This window comes from Typha latifolia, chromosome 8, assembly GCF_019914945.1.
Source record: "Typha latifolia isolate L0001 chromosome 8, TyphaL0001v2, whole genome shotgun sequence".
Lineage (NCBI taxonomy): Eukaryota > Viridiplantae > Streptophyta > Magnoliopsida > Poales > Typhaceae > Typha > Typha latifolia.
The window spans coordinates 1,127,371-1,144,501 of record NC_133093.1 but is presented as its reverse complement, the minus strand read 5'-3'; the positions used below and the strand labels follow the sequence as shown (position 1 = coordinate 1,144,501).

Genomic DNA, 17,131 nt, shown 5'->3' with positions numbered 1-17,131 from the left:
TGAAAACCACTCACTTTTTTTCTCTACAAAATAGGTTTATTTTTCAAAATCATTAGAAAAACAGATAAATTAAACTATTTTGGTGAAAACAATTTGTTCTCAAGGTAAGCATATTTTATATGCATTACTATTACTCGATAATAGTAGATAACAACACTGAGAGAATACCTAAGCAAAGAATCGTCGATTTTGGCATTGCATTACTTTCACCTAAAGTGATGTTACCTATTTCTCTAAAAAGTTTGGAAACTTACCTATTTTTCAAAAAAGGAAAAAAGAAAAATGTAACTCATTGCCTTGGCAACAAAGACATTGACCTGAAGAAGTGTGATAGAAAGTGTGATATATCAAATATCTAATCAATAATAAAGGAATTGACTCAGATGGTATCTTGTTCATAGTGTTATATAACTTTTCCTTGTAATGAAGTTGGAGAATGCCACATAACTCTTAACATAGAAAAAGAGAAGACAAGACTAGATAAGCCTTCTCCTCTACCACATGTGATAGTCTCTCTAAAGCTAAATAGGCCTATCAACTTAGCTTCAAAGTGCTTTAGTCTTTATAGAGATAAGGTGATTTTTGTTGCTAAGTCATCTCAAGTGTGATAGAAGATGGATAGATGTTTTTTTAGTTTAGATGACAGATAGGTTTGGCAGGATTTAAACTTCGAACTTCTTAGTCTGATACCAAGTTAACTTATGTTGTATGGAAAACCTAGAAGGGTTTGGGCCACTTGGATGAGCCAAACACAAGTGGACAAGTTATTAGAATATGAAATGCTATGTCCAATTCTTCATGAAACAATCTTTAAACCCAATTTTTTTTATTATAATAATGGTACTTATTAAAAATAGTAACAAATGATTGTGCACGAAGGGTATTTTCCGAAGTATTATTCAGGTATTAAAAAAAATACTTATATACCTCTCTTGAGCTAATGGAATAGTACTCAGATAACATAAAAGAGATTTATGTTACATGAGTTTTTTAAAGTTTGAATTCTACCGGCAATTTAGCTCAGAACTCAGCAGTCACACTTCTCTCTAAAAAAATATACCTCTTGCATTTATATGATTCAATTTTCAAGTAAATCTATGTCATGGCCTAAAGCTCTTCTATGAGAGGCCCATTAAACTTAGAATTTTGACCTTAATGCATATGTTTCATGAACTCAGTCAAGCTCTAGCCCATTTAAGTGGACTTTTTTAAGCAATGTCTAAAGCAACAACCATGATTACTTGTTAATTTAGAGATTCTCACAAGATAATAGCAGCAGTCACAATGTGATGAGCACTGCCTCTATAAACCATAGTGAAAGAAAACTGATAGTTCGTGAGAACATTCAAAGGTGAGATTATAATATAAAGAGCTTGAAGAGAATAAATCATGAGTTCAAAGTAATGAAATATCTCTAGTGATAGAACTATTAGAACAAATTAAATAGGATATTCAATAGGGTCTCAGTATCTGCTTGTTATCTCATGACATCTAAACCTTCAAAGTCAATCAACAACTACAACTTCATAATACATCAAGTGTGCTGAAACTCATGGATATCCAGTTAACACTCTTCGTGTCCCTAGGACTGGACTACTGAACCCTATCAGGGTAGCTTAACAAATTACATGATCAACAAAAGAGGAAGGCTAAGCATGTGAAACACCTTACTGTACAGATGATTAGTGTACACAAACAATCGTGATGATTAACCTGTGTAGCATTTACTGCTAATCTTCCAGCTCAACAAGCTGAGCTCTTCTCTCAGCTGCTTTCTTCCTAACGAATATGCCCCATCTCATAGCTGCCTTGATCTTAAGCCACCCAACAACAGCTTTACCAGATGGACGGCCACGATCCTCGTCAAAGTTGAAATCTGTGCATGGAGAAGGCATGTAAGACGGAAAGCCAAACCCATCTTCCGGTAAATTGCTAGAACCTCCACCCAAGGTAAAGACTCGGAGCAACTGTTGCATGTCATCATTCTCGAGCATTTCATGGCTTCTCATGCGGATCTCTTCCTCCGAAAAGAATTCATCTATACCACGGGTGTCCCGGTGGCGAGACCAATCAACATAAGAATTAAGATTTGATGACTGTATTGACTGATCAATTTGCTGGAATTCAGAACTCTGATGCGGTGGGCCCAATACTAGACCCGTGCTATCATTTCTAGCAATCTGTATTTGGTGAGCGGATCCAACCAACTGATTATCTGGTGTAAATGACATGTTATCAAACTGCACATTAGCAGCAGCAGAGACATGTTGAGGATGGGTGGAGTATCTGGTTACTTGGTTCCCATTATAGCCAGTAGAAATGGTATCACCTGAATGAAAGGAGATTTAGTGAGCCCATTCTGACCAGAAAAAAGAGATTATTAAAACGAAAGGCCTTCACATGTCCCAAGATGTTGATAGGGATTAGATAATTAACAGGTGTGCTCCAGGGAAAGTCAATTCAGCATTTAACTTGCTACAATGTAGAGATCTAATAATTTGCTCACCACCAATAGACACTCCTGGATCGACGGAAGGCTGTTCTAAAGGAACCAAAGCTGATATTTGTGTTGGAGAGACATGCGAATCATGTGGAGTAGGATAGTTTTCTGGAGCTGAGGGAGACTCAATGCGTGAAGCATTCGTCTTCTTGCTTGGTTTAGAGTTCAAAAGAGCTTTACCATCATACTCAATGACTTGCATCCAGTTATCGTATGCCTTTTTCACCAAAGTATCTGCAAAATGCTGTAAAACATTGAAGAATGTTTATTACCATTATCAAGAGCTTCCATAACAAGGTTCAGCTTAACCTCTATACAAGGGTCAAAAGAACTTTATTTTTTTCCTTTTCCTTTTCCCTTTTATCGAGAAAAGTGGGGAGTCAGCCTAAATATTCACTGCTACAAATGGTTATCAAACTACATACCTCCCAATGGTGAGCAGATGTCTCTAACAACTAGGAGAAGTGGTTTTCATGAGAGAAAATGCACTTTCTTTTGGAAAGAAAAGGAAAACTAAAACCAGCCGTGTAGTGACACTTACAGTAAACAGTATAATCAGAGGATAGCATAGTATATTTGTCACAGCAACTACTGTGACTCTATTAACAGGCCAAGAATGAACCAATAAATCTACTGCAACAGAAAATAGAACGAAGATTGGTACTGAAAGTTCTGATTGACAAAGTGTCAATGTCTGAAAGATCCAGTCAATACTTTTATGTATTATGTGTTCAATGTTATCAGTCATCACATACTTTAGACCTAGTATTCCAAATGCAGTCTAAGCAAACACTTCAGTTTTCCTGACCATTTTCTCTTCACCATTTTGCTGGTGGAATATCTGATATGTGTACATATCAGCTGCTGGGCATGTGTTACTTCAATATGCCAGTCGTATTCATTTAGAAGTGTATGCTTGCATCTGTGCATGCAACAGGCATATCTAGAAAGTCTGCCAAGCTAAATTGATCATCTGACAAAAAGTGAGGCAATCATGAATCACTTAACATAGTTGCAAGTTGCCATATAGTTTAGACCTTCTCTCAGACCCACATAGATCTTTTACATATTACAGCTACAAACTCTAACAGGTTCACAACTACCAGATTTTTAAGCTTCACAGGAGTCCACTTGGATTTATCTTATAGCTATCCTTCAGATGATGATATTTTCAGAATTGTAGATGGTCATTAATTTGAGTCAACTACTGTTGCACTGTTTGAATATAATAACAAAAGCTATAGAGTAAACATTTAATAGTGGCAACTTATGTAAATGGAAAAAAAATGCTGCTGCATGGATGGGAAGAGAATATGCAATTAATGCCTACCTTCTGACTGTCATTAAGGCTATCTGCAGAATAAAACTGACCAGCAGCAATCAGGCCACAAAACTCATAAATGTTGTTGAAAATAGCACCAATACTCCTCATCTCGTCAGAGTAGTATATGTAATATTTTCCACTTAAGACACAAGTCTTTGCATGTTCAACAAGGATTTCCCACATCTTATTTGACATACCACTGCCGAGGATCTACAATGAAAAAAAAATCAAGTACATTAGGGCAAGAAATAGTGCATAAATCTATCACAACAAACAGTCAATAAGAACTTACACTTCGTAATCTTTGTGAATCCCTGACAACAAGCCTGAGAAAATCTTCAACTGTATAAATTCCACATTTATTCAACCTCTTGTGAAATGAACCATCCTTGCCAATCTTTTCCAATCTCCAAACATCATCTTTTAGTGCAGGTGGATAGTGTTTTTTATATACTGTAAAAGCAATTAAAAATAATTTAGTTGAATCCAAAACAAGAAAAATATGATGGCAGCTTGCGGAACACCTACATTCTCCTCTGTGATCCTTGACTGTGAAAGCTTCAGTTTTTGCCTCACGGATGCGCATCCCTTCAGAAAAGCCTGAAGCAATCTTCAAACCAAGCCTAAATTTCCTACTCCTTATCCAGCTAGAGTTATCAGTAAATGTGAGCTCCCCAATAGTACCTACACCTTCTTTCAGTGAAACCTGCAAGTCCCCAGTAAGAAGGGGTCTCTTTCCCTCACGCTCCTTGACTACATGACTTTCAAATTCTTCCTCCGTCCAGTCTTCATCATCTTCATTGTTAAAGTCACCCTCAAGAACAACAATATCTAGTTTTGCAGATGACTCAGGTCCTGATGTTACAACATGGCCAGTGAGCGCATCAAGCAATACAACATGAATTGCAGCTCCCTGCTCTCCTTCTACTTTTCCGCCAGTAAAAAGTGGAAGGGACAGCCTTGATCTGAAATGCAGCTGCAGATTTCTTCCATCAGGTCCCTCAATTCGTTTTGGAGAAGATCTGCATTTTTTTAATTTAAAAAATTCAAAGATTAGTTTCACCAGCAAAACACCCGCCTAAAGTCAGAAAAATAAACAATAGCTGAGCGGAATATGATACTCATATAGCACAATAATTGTTGCGAGAATAAGATGTTGAGCTGATCTCAGTAAGTCCAAACTATACAAAGAAGTATGAGTTGAAATCCCACATCCAGTATAGTGCATTCCGTAATCAGGAGAACTTCATGTACAGCATAGAAACATCTAGTAGTTAAACACTTGCTTCCCCACTTGAATTCAAGGTGGCAAATATATTTGCAAGAAAATAACCTTTGCATAAGAATGTTTATCGATGTACTTATTGCTCATTTTCTCAGCAGGTCTACTTGTTTGGTTAATGTAGCAATCAAGTAATTAAGTGTTCAAATATAAAACACAAGAATTAATGCATACAATGAGATCATTGCAGAAAGAGTGCAGATGTACACAAATGGGAGAAGTTTCAGCATTAATTACTGTAAGATAGACACAACCACTTAAGTCAATATTCCAAGGAATCCTTCACTACTTGGTATAACAAGCTTCATAGGTGTCAAAGATGTTCTGGGTCTCAAGATTAATAGAAGGATGCCTTTCTGCTGAGTCATCTATTATTCTTAGTAATGCATAGAATGAGATCATTGCTGACACAATGCAGAAATACTTAAAAAGAATGGCTCACTATTATCATAAAGCATTCAGTGTATATTGCATGTAATCCTTCACTTTGACAATCTACTGCATGTTAATGCTGTTCCGAGTTTCCATTCTCCACTTTACCAGAGTGTTCCTTTCTGTAGATTCATATGTTATTCTTTGTAATCAGATATTGCTCACCGACCAAAGATTTTAAGAAGTTTCCTTTCCAATTCCTGCATGTGAAATTCATTCAAAAACCTTAGACACTGATATTTTGTGGACATCACCTTTATGGTCTGTGTAATTCTTCGTTTTTTATTTTTTCATTTTCACAAAGAAATATGTAAAAATTATTTGGTTGGGCACTCTAAATCCAGCCAATGTATGGACAGCCTGAGTGCGATAAATACTTTTGGCACTAGCAATGGTCTCCTTATGCTGGTAAGTTATTTGCTCAATTTATTTCCTCTAGAGGGTGACGCACAGTTGTCACCCTATGGGTCTGAATCAAATAGATCTATTTCTTCTCTAAAAACCAACTAGTAGATTAATTTTAACATTAAATTCAAAGTTAAGCAGTTAGATTATGATATACTAGTCTATCGGAAGGTCATATTACACATTAAAGCAGCAATTTTAATAGAAATTCATAACCAACCCAGAAACAAAAGATTCCAAGCATATTACAGTCTAAGTATAGCTAGAATCAAGAGGAAACAAAAAACGAACAGCACAAAATACAAGCATGAAAAGTGTCTATATGATAGCTTATTAGTGATGCTACTTACCTTCCGGCAATCCTAGTAGGACCCAGCTTGACTAAAGCACGCTCCACTTCTTCACTAACCTAATAAGAATAGGCAAAATATGGTTAGCAATCAGGTAAGCAATATATCATGCACATTAAAAGAGCACACATAACAATGGAAAGCTTCGAGCCTAAGAGAAACTGAAATAAAAAATTGATATAGAAGCCGAAAAGAAAAACAGAATTAAGCCCATATATAACTAGGTCAGTGTCCAGGTTAGTAGTCCATTTAGCTGATATAGAAGCCGAAAAGATTGGACAAAGCTGGTAAGAAGAACATGCAAGCAGAACCAGCCTTCATGAAAATCAAGCCTATAATACTTAAGATAGATGTCAACGGACCAGGGAAGGGAACCCACAGACAAGTAGACATCCCATCCCGCCTCATTAAAAATGTTATCGTATAACTTTATAATGAATTATTTGAATCATATCTATGCATCAGATATGGCTAAGGAAACTGACATTTTAGGTACTTCAGTACCAACTAATGCACACAAGTTCACATGACAGAAAGGAGTCAAAGTAATAACAACTAAATTGGATGATTTAAGAAGGCAATATATTCTTCTTAAAGAATTGCATATAATTCTTGTCAATAAATTGCACATTTTACTTACAACTCTTCGAAGGATGGGCTCCAATGATGAACAGAGCTTTTGCAGACTATCCACCTTCAAAGCTTCCACAATGACACTGTACAAATAATAAAAAGTCTTGCTAAGAATACTCGGGATCATAAAGGAATGCAAAAGAAAATATTTCAATCTTTATGAGAATATGATGAGTTCCCGGTGATTAAGACAGAAGGAACTTAAGACCATTAAGAAAAAAATATCAAATGAGTAATTTGACATATCCATACTTCAAAAAAAATCAGAAAAGAGGGAGACAAAATGAGAACTATAAAATGAAGATTACTTTTCCTTAGCATCCTAAATAAGTAGATACGAACTTCCTCAAATAGAAGCTATCTTAACTTGATTGCCTCAATTCATCTGGAATAGTTCTGTTTGCTTTCAATACAGTCCATACATGAAAGATGTCTAGGATTTAGAGAAACAGAAGGAAAACTCTAGGCATTCTCTCTTTCTATGAGTTGATTAGCCCATACATAACGCTAATAACGGTCTAGACTAACTAACACAATTCACTAAGCACATAACGAAACCTCACAGGTGACAAACGTTACTGATCCTGCCTACCAAACACACTAAACTTGATAGATACCGAGTTTCCATTTTAGGGAATGTGTCAGTCGCCGCTAATTTCTAACAACTTCACTACTAATTTGTAAGATATTTTCCCTCCGCAAATTGCAACTTTTAAAAGAGTTGAAAGAAGGAATAAAAAGGGCAAGAAACTGACCAGAAAAATCAATCTTTCTTTTTTCCAACTTATCCCCCGAAAAAAATATCAACCTTTATCCGAAACCGTTCTTATTCTTTACCTGGCGAGAGCTGGTGCCTTCTGCCGCTTGGGCTCGGGATGTAACTCCTCGCCGTCTCCGGCCTCAAGCCCCCTCTTCTCCCTCGTCATAGTAGGAGATCGCTCGAACCTGCCCGGCCGCTGCATTCCTTTTGCCTCCAAAACCCCTTAAATCTCCCAGATCTGCAACAGAACCCTAAAATTGAAACCTAGTTATCGACCAGGTGAACAACTCCTACGCTTATCTAGATCTTGAGCCAAACGAGCCAAGGATCCAATTTTTTTTCTTGCCAAAGACGATCAAAATCGAAGCTTTGAGACACAGAGAGAATCGAAGAATCTAACAAGATATTAGAAAGCTAAAGAGATTACAAGGCTTTACCGACGAATCTGAGATCTCGAGCGAGCAAGAGACCGAGAAATAGGTGGAACTATTAGAGCGTCTCGGCGGCTACGATTGTCGATTGCTTAAAGTTCATTAGTGTATATTACTTTTGGGGGTCTCCTTTAACAATAGAAAACAATCATGTCTTTCACTTTAGCCCCTTATAAATGCCTTATTTCGTACATCACGCCCAAGAATTATTAGGATATGGACTACTGTCTAATGTCCACTGAGGTCGTCCTTTTGGTTCGTATATTCGTATACGCGCTATTCCGCATGCGATAAGAAACGTTTGGTTATAATTTATAAATAAGGAATAACTTTGAGAGACTTACAAATATACCCCTAAACTATTGCCCCACTTTTCATATAAAACCTTTAAATTTTTTCTTCCTTATTATCATTTATTTTTGTTTAATTTTTTATTAAAATTTTGATGATCATTTGATGTTTTTAAAAATATTAAATAAAAAATGTTATGGTATTTTCGTTGCCGTACATAAAATATCCACCAAAAGAACCACTCTTTCAGAAATGTTTGTAAATAAGTATCTACGGAGGGCATATGTGCAAAAGTACCCGTAGGCACTATAGCACACAGTCCCCTTACTCTCTCTCAACCACACGGATCGCGCCACGTGCAGAGGGTCCCAACGCCCAACCAGGGCGGCGCGATCTTTTCTAGACACGCGTGGGGTCGTTGGTGGGAAATGCCCTGGTTCGCGGCCAACAGCGGACATCATTTCCAACCAAATGAAACGCTGAAGCGTGTCGGGGAGAATGTGCTGTACCGTGTTCGGCCTCAACAGCGTTCTTCCGGTTCGAAAAGCGGACATGAAAGCGGATTAGATCGCAATTAACTAGTTTTTGACCGTACTAAATCTCCGCATTTTTTAAAGCATCCAGTTCGCTTGAAATTTTAAATACGAATTTATGTGAATTATTTTTTCGAATTGGATTACTTATTTGTTTTTCTATTTAACTCAATGATTTTACTAAGCTGAATTTAATTTTAAAGTAATTTTTAAAAAAATATATTTTATTTTCATGTGTTTATATCTAAAATTACATTACCTCGGTGTATAATTTTTTTTATATTAAATACAACAAATAAAATAAAATTATTAAAATATCCAAATTACCCTTCTCATAGTTTGTCTAATAAATATAAAAGGGTATTTTGTTATTTTGTTAATTATCTCATTTTCGTGACCGGTATGATAAAAAAAAATTTATATAATTTTAAGCATAAATAAAGGAAGGAGTGTAAAATATATTTTAAAAAGAATTACACTAGCCCTGTTCCAATTTATTTTTACGGAAGTACACTACCCTTCAAACTTATCACTAAATAGGGTCAAATTTACTGTAAAACATTGATTAATTTAGTATTTTGTCTTGTGCTAATAAAACATTGATTAATTTAGTATTTTATGTATATAAATTTCTTTAACTTAATCTTTTGGTAGTTAAGAAAAAAATTAACTAATAATAAAAATACCGAACTAATTAGTATTTTTATTAGGACTACGTTAAATTAGACCATATTTTATAAAAAGTTTGAGAGAGGGTCTATTTCGGTAAAAATAAATAAAAAGGATGTCTAATTTGGTAAAAACTCAATTAAATGGCGGGAAATTTAGTACGGTTAAAAACTCGGGAATTAACTAATAACTGTTGTACGTCATCGTCTGGTGGTCGGATGGGACCCACGTGCAATTTCCAAACAGATTCCTACTCCCTTTAAATATATATACTTTAACACCTTATACTTTTAAAATTCTCAAAGAAGTTCATATAATAGACGTCATAGCTATCTCAAAAATTTTAAAGTGATTTAACTTTTACAAATACCCCCCCCCCCCCTATTTTTAACTATCTATAAATGATAAATAAAGCCCTCTGTTAGTAAAAATAACAAACTACACCATGACGTTACTAGATAAATATAATTCAATCTGGCCATTAGCTTAGCTTGGAACAAAATTAAAAAAAAAAACTTATTTCTAATAAAATATAATAAAATTGAGTTTCTAAAATATTAGAAGAGTGATTAAGAGTAGGTTATAAAATATAAAAATATCATTGATGAATTATTCTACTTTATTCCATTCTCTTTTTATAATAATAAAAAGAGAAGGTTATTTTTTCCAATATAATTTTTTTTAATTTTAGGGATTTTTTTAAATAACACCCTTTACTGATTTTGTGATTAATATAATGTTTTTGAGGTATTTGCAATCTAACCCTTTTATTTTTCCTATCATCTTAGTATAATATCCTACTATTATTTTGACTATCTACCATTTATCATAAACCATAATTTATTTAACTCTATGAATAAAGTTACAAAATATTTAGAGACACATTTTTTTCTCTAATCTTCCTAAGTTTAGTAAATAACCTCTAAAAATTATTCTAAATGAAGATTAAATGAATATTTTTGGTATTTTAGAAAATAAATAAGTGTGAATTTGGTTATTTTAAGTTAACCTAGTAACTCAGATTGTGAGTCAGATAAATATCATTAACATTCTACCATTTAAGTATTTATCATGTAACCCTTAATTTTTTTTTTTTCATACCCCTATGAACCATTTGAAATAAAAATATTAAGAGTTCTTTGTAAAGAGAAAATAGTTATTTCATATATATATATATATATATGAAATAAGTTTAAGAATGCCATTTAAGTTAATTAAAATTTAGTGAACTATAATTCAAGTAAATTAACAATAACCAACAAACTCATGTTTGATAAGATTATATTTTTTTTAGGAAGATGTTCATCTCATAGTACTTGTTAATTGTTATCCACTAAAAGCTATGGATCATAGCAATCAACTTAATTTTGTTTTTAGCCTGACATGATGGTGTTTGGAATCTCAGAACAAAAATAAATTAAAAAAGAAAGAAACAAATATGATCATGAATGATAATAATTGTTATGTATAAGTGCACTTAATCTTTTAGAATAAGATGCCTTTGCCTGTCAGTATCACTAGAATAGTAGAATCTACTAATTCACCATTTTCTTTAGAGAAAGATAAAAAATTTATAGTGTCACAGTTTAATCAATGCTAATATTTTAGTCCGAGAATTTTTATACAACATGAGCCTCTTTAATTATCTAGGCATATAATGTTTTGCGGACTTATTCTACCATTTTTATGATAATTATTTTTTCTTATATTATCTAATAAAATATCTCTATAAGTTTAGAAACAATTAATAGAGCTTTCTATTTTATAATTTTGAATTGTGGTGATGTTTTTGAGATATTTTAGTAGCCCAAGTAGACTAAAACTAAAAAAATTTAAAAAATGTATACGTTAAGTTTGGATATTAAGTTTGATGAGACTCAAATTGAGGATATTCTAATTTTTTGATACAAAATTACTTTAAAAGCTTAAACTAATAAGTGAATAAAATCTGGCTATATCCTAGTTACTGTTTTTTTAAATGTTGTACCATTTAGATCTGCTCACCTTTTTTTTTAAATTTTTTTAATTGGGCATTGCACTTATAATTTGTCTTTTAATTTTAGAATCATTTCTAAATCATAGATTTAATTAGTTAGAATCTAACTTTAAAACTGGCCACAGTATCCAAAATAAATGCAAATATTGCGAGGAGTTACAATGTGACAAACTAAGCAATTTATTCAATCTAAGATCAAGGAGAATTAGCCTTTCTTAATTACAAAAATAATAATTAACTTAGTATAAATCATAATTTTAATAAAATTAGGGTTAACTACATTGAGAACTATTGCCAATTTTTATATAGATCCCTCATTTGATTCTAATATCTTTCACTCCCTTAACCACTATTTTGTCCTTTAACTTATCTTTCTCTTTCACCAGGTTAGGTAAAACAGTAAGCAGAGAGTCTAAAGTTGATAGCATGATATTTCTTAATAGAAATTTAAAGTGAGAATTATTAGCATAACAATTATTGGTGGTAAGTAGGTGATCTATCATGGGATAATCTTGTCACTTGTAAGTAGGATCTGTTTGAGAAACCAATCATATACAAAACTTTATTAGTTGTACAACATATTTTTTGTGTTAGTAAATATGTACACAATATATATATATATATATATAAAGATTTAAGACAAAGTTATAGAGGAGCCTTTTTTAGCATTAGAACATCGACTTATAGTTATTCGAAGTCAGATTGTTTGAACGGGCATCCTTGCGTTCGAACTAGATCGCGAATTTATACAAAATCAATTACTTCGTGAGATTTGTTTCGAAGACTATTTAGACTTATCTTGAAGAGGTGTATACAGCTTAGTATATCATAATCTTAATTTTCAAAGACTTTTACCGATGGATGTTTTTGTGTTAGTAAATATGTACACTATATATATATATAGATAAAGATTTAAGACAAAGTTATAGAGGAGCCTTTTTTAGCATTAGAATACCGACTTACAGTGATTCGAAGTCAGATTGTTCGAACGGACATCCTTGAGTTCGAACTAGATCGCGAATTTATACAAAATATGTTACTTCGTGAAATTTGTTTTGACGACTATTTAGACTTATCTTGAAGAGGTGTATACGGGTTAGTATATCATAATCTTAAGAGCTGTCAATTATTAGTTTTCAGAGACTTTTATCGATGGATGTTTTCATCATCTTCATTGAATACAAGTTTTTCTATCTTGTAAACTGCTATATTATTTTATTATCCGGTTTGGAGTTTCTCCACGTAAAAATCTCTATAAATTATATCTAAAGAGATAACATCGGATTAAGAGAATCCACTCCATCTTAAAGTTCTTTTAACTTTCTTCTACTCTCTCTCTCCTCTGTTATCTATATTCACTCAACTTTTGTTACTGTTGACATTGCCCAACTTAGGAGACTCTTCACTAAATTCCTAACTTAACTAAAAGATCTTTTACCGTCTTCTATTTCATTTAGAACATCAAGGACAAGATTAACTAGTATTTGGAGTCAAATTAGGACTCATCTAATTAGCCAAATTGACTATAATTTTTTTGGACAAGCTCAGATCATACCAACTTAAAACAAATCAATTAAATTAATACGACTTTCATGTGGCATATGCAGAGTTACACATGACAACCCTAATTATTTGGTCTAATTTAATGCAAATAAATCTATGGCCATGGGACTAGAAATCTAAGAAAATTACAAAAGAATAAAGACTAAATTATATTTTAGTACCCTCATATTTTAGATCATTTTATAAAGCCTAATCGACTTTCTTTTACATATATATAACATATAGATTATGGCGGTGACAATCTAATTTTTAAAAGTCACTAAAATTTGATTGAAAATATTTTAATAAAATAAACTTATATGTTGTAGAATGTGATCTTTTGTATAGTCGAGTCTAGTGTTAAACACTATTTTCTTAAGACTAATTCGCCCTCCAAAAATTATTTTTAAAAAAGTAGACGTCAATCTCCCAGGATACGACTGTTTTGCATATAAAAAAACTATTATCTGAATGTTTTGTCGAATATGAACCGTGCAGTACTATCTCTCGAATACAATGTTGTTGTTTACATAATATTCGACAAACCTTTCATTATATAACTATCCCAAGATTTACAGGAGATCGAATCCGTGTCATGTGTCACAGGATAATAAAACTCAATCACTGGACTACAATAATAACCTACCGTCCTACTTCACTCTGACTAAAAATAGTAAACTTGTGCAAATGCAAATTGTACCCTTTTATTCACGTAGGCGCACAATATAATATTAGATCAATAATTAAGATGAGAGTGTTCATTAATCCTAAAAAAATTTCTAGACCGAGAGAGAGAGAGAGAGAGAGAGAGAGAGAGAGAGAGAGAGAGAGAGAGAGAGAGAGAGAGAGAGAGAGAGAGAGAGAGAGAGATAATCTTTTAGTATTAGATGGAAGGGTTCAATGATTCAAGACCCTCTAAAAAGAAAATGGCAACTTCTCCACTAGTGCTAACGATGTAGACCACCACATTTGTTTATGGTAGTGAGGGGATGTGACAGTAGATACCACAGAGAGAGAGAGAGAGAGAGAGAGAGAGAGAGAGAGAGAGAGAGAGAGAGAGAGAGAGAGAGAGAGAGAGAGAGAGAGAGAGAGAGAGAGAGGAATGAATACAATTTATAGTTTAGGGATGAAAGGCAAAAAGTGAAAAAGATACTATTAAAGGGCATGTGATTATGTTGATATGTGGGGTCTAAAAGTAGAAATAAAGTGTAAGTATTTGATATCCTATGATGAATCCTAAGTAAGTGGCAGGAACTTGTTTATTGAAAAAGGATACCCCTAAATCCTAATTAGGCTGCCAAATCTTATGAAGTAGAGAAGTTTAGTATGGATTTTTGGCAAGTAACCACCTATGCTTTCAAATTTACGAATTGACTCCTTAAACTGTGAATATAATTCTCCTAAATCTAACCCAGTGTATTTTCTGCAAATATTCACTACATTAGCTCAATTTATAAATAATAAAACTAGATAATATAAACTAAGCTGTAATTTTATTAAAATGCGTAGTATTACATGCAAATTATATATATATATATATAATAATAATAGTAATAATAAACATAGTCTCTAAAAGTTATCTACGAGAAAGCTAGCCTTTGTCCTTGTTTATTCCCAAATCCTCTACTATTGCCTTTCACATGTCAACCAGACATACACCAGCATAGCTTAACTCTATCACTCTCTCTCACTGTGTGTGTGTGTGTATATATACATATATATATATATAGAGAGAGCTAAAATAAAATCTCTTTTGGTGTCAGTGAAGGACGAATAATATTCAGGGAAACTGGCGGGGTCCAGTTGTAAGGCCAATAACGATAAACTAAACGGAGTTTGGCAGCTAAATTTGATTCCTCTCTGTGCTAAAACGTGGATGTACAGCATTTTGCGTATAATTCATTTATTTTATTTTATTATTTTATATTTTTTTGTGACAGTTGATGTTGTACAAAGATTCTAAAAGTTAATTAAGTGAGAATTTCAGACCATGGACTTTTTTTTTTTACTTGGGACATTTTAAAAGTTAATTAGTTATATACCGTTTAATTAGAGATTGGTTGAGTTAAGAGAACTTAGGTTTCATAGGAGAAATAGAGGGTCGGATTATAAAAATCTCAAAGACTGTATATTATCCTTAAATTATTAAAATATAATGGTAATTATAACATTTAAAAAAAATTAGCATTAATCATGTAAAAATCCTTATAATTTAACATGGCCATCAAGTCAACTTAATTATATAACCAATTTAAGCCTCCAAAACACTGATTTCCAACAAATTAGGACCAAATCAAGAGTCTAAAATACTAAAATCGCATATAAATATTAAATCCCACAAGCTGCTGTTGTTTAATCTCAATTATCATATTAGAGGAGTGAGATAATTAAGGGTAATTTAGAAAATATAAAAAATAGCATTTCACTCTATCATGTGCTTATTAAATTAAATTTAACTCATAATGTTGCTCATTACTCTTTAGCAAATAGGAAGCTCTATTTCTAAACAATAAAAAAGTGAAGTGTGTTATTTGTAATTTTTCCTGAAAACAAGAAGATTTATTTTTAAAGATAAAGTAGGGGATTGAATGCAAAAAAAATTTAATTAAAACAAAAAACAAATGCTGCTGCAACACTGCAGCATAAAGAATCCATCAAAAATGTTGTCAGGATCTCAGTAGACAGTAGCAGTAACAATAGCAGTAGCAGTAGAAGTAGTAGATAATGCTATACTAATATTATCCCTACAGACCCTACTGCTCTGGTCTTTGGTCAGCAGCAGAGGAGAAGATGACAAACTCTAATTTTGGAAGAGGAGAAAGATAGACAGTATCACGCAGTGTGTCATCCTCCCAGGTTTATCTTGTGTTAAACATGAAGCCAAAAAGACTTGCAGTCGTGTAAACTCCCGCCTTGTCCTTGCTGCATGTCAGGAGTACTTCTTTTACATTCGAAAGCAACGTACCAAAAGGCTTGGCTTTGGGCCTTTGGTTATGGTTATATTTTACATGTATACATGCCACTTCTTACATTATTACTTATTATCTTGTGTGGTTTTTAATGGGTCTACACTGTAGGCAGCTCATTGATTGGATCTTACTTGTAAGTAATCTATGACAGAGATCACAAGTTCATTAAAGATAAAACCGGATCGGATATCAGATATATTCATCAAATATCTATCGTTAAGTCTAACTTCTAACTCAGTAGGGTATTTCGAAACCACCATTAACTCAGTAGTTAGATCTTATCAATCCACAACAAAGATCATGAATTCAACTTTCACAATAGTCATTGGGATACATATTTGATGAATTTTCTATTGGATCCTATAGGCACATGATCTGAACTCGTTGTAGCTATTTCTCATAAGGGTTTGTCTAATTGTCTAACTATGTACCAGATTATGCTATACAAAATAACAGGTTTTATTTATTATTAAATACAAGCAATGTTAGATAAAAACAAAGGTTATATCACGCCACATCTTGAGCAAGCCCTAAAGATCCATGCCAAGAGTTTCAAAGTGAGATAGATGGACTTACATTTTTTATATGTAAGTAAAGATCTAGTGGCAGTATGACTTGTTGTAACAATAGTTAGTATTTTCAAATTTAGTCCGCTAAAATGGTTACCGTATCACTGCATAAGTGCAAACTTTGCTTCCTTGAGAACAACTGAATGCCAGCAGCAGCTTACGAAGAACTTCACCAGAAAAGGGAATGCTGGATGGCATTTCCACTTTTTTGACAGTAATATATGAACAGATTGAATAAAAGGTAAGCAGATAACCTGTTACGAGTATAGAAGCAGATGACTAGGATGAAAAAAAAAACAATAATATAGTGAAAACAACAGCATTAGATACTGCTATATCATCAACATGTTATGAAGTTGTCTATAATCCATTAAACTCGTAAGCAATGTGACCGCATTTGGTAGTTGATGTGTGCAGTGGGTGGTTGTTGTTTCTACCAGATTAG

At 33.2% G+C, this 17,131-nt stretch overlaps 1 protein-coding gene across 2 annotated transcripts; it reads right to left on the bottom strand.

Annotated features, from left to right (window-relative positions):
- Positions 1 to 1,418: 1,418 nt before the first annotated feature.
- LOC140793767 (calmodulin-binding protein 60 D) lies at positions 1,419 to 8,249 on the bottom strand. 2 transcript variants are annotated; one of them, XM_073145451.1, is made up of 9 exons: positions 8,124 to 8,249; positions 7,764 to 7,937; positions 6,934 to 7,009; positions 6,294 to 6,352; positions 4,353 to 4,846; positions 4,117 to 4,277; positions 3,831 to 4,034; positions 2,507 to 2,744; positions 1,419 to 2,329 (listed from the first exon to the last, which is right to left on the bottom strand). In XM_073145451.1, the coding sequence occupies exons 2-9, from the start codon at positions 7,886 to 7,888 to the stop codon at positions 1,731 to 1,733; spliced, it is 1,956 nt and encodes a 651-aa protein (XP_073001552.1). In that variant the 5' UTR covers positions 7,889 to 7,937; positions 8,124 to 8,249; the 3' UTR covers positions 1,419 to 1,730. The 2 variants fall into 2 exon arrangements, with proteins under 2 accessions (XP_073001552.1, XP_073001553.1); XM_073145452.1 differs by having other exon boundaries at positions 7,764 to 7,924; positions 8,124 to 8,248.
- Between the last annotated feature and the right edge of the window lie 8,882 nt (positions 8,250 to 17,131).

Coding starts and splice junctions, on each gene's coding strand:
- LOC140793767 (XM_073145451.1), bottom strand. CDS start 7,888: ATGCAGCGGCCGGGCAGGTTCGAGCGATCTCCTACTATGACGAGGGAG. Junction 4,035..4,116: donor ATTCACAAAGATTACGAAGT/GTAAGTTCTTAT, acceptor TTTTCATTGTAG/ATCCTCGGCAGTGGTATGTC. Junction 2,330..2,506: donor TCCAGGAGTGTCTATTGGTG/GTGAGCAAATTA, acceptor CCTTTCATTCAG/GTGATACCATTTCTACTGGC.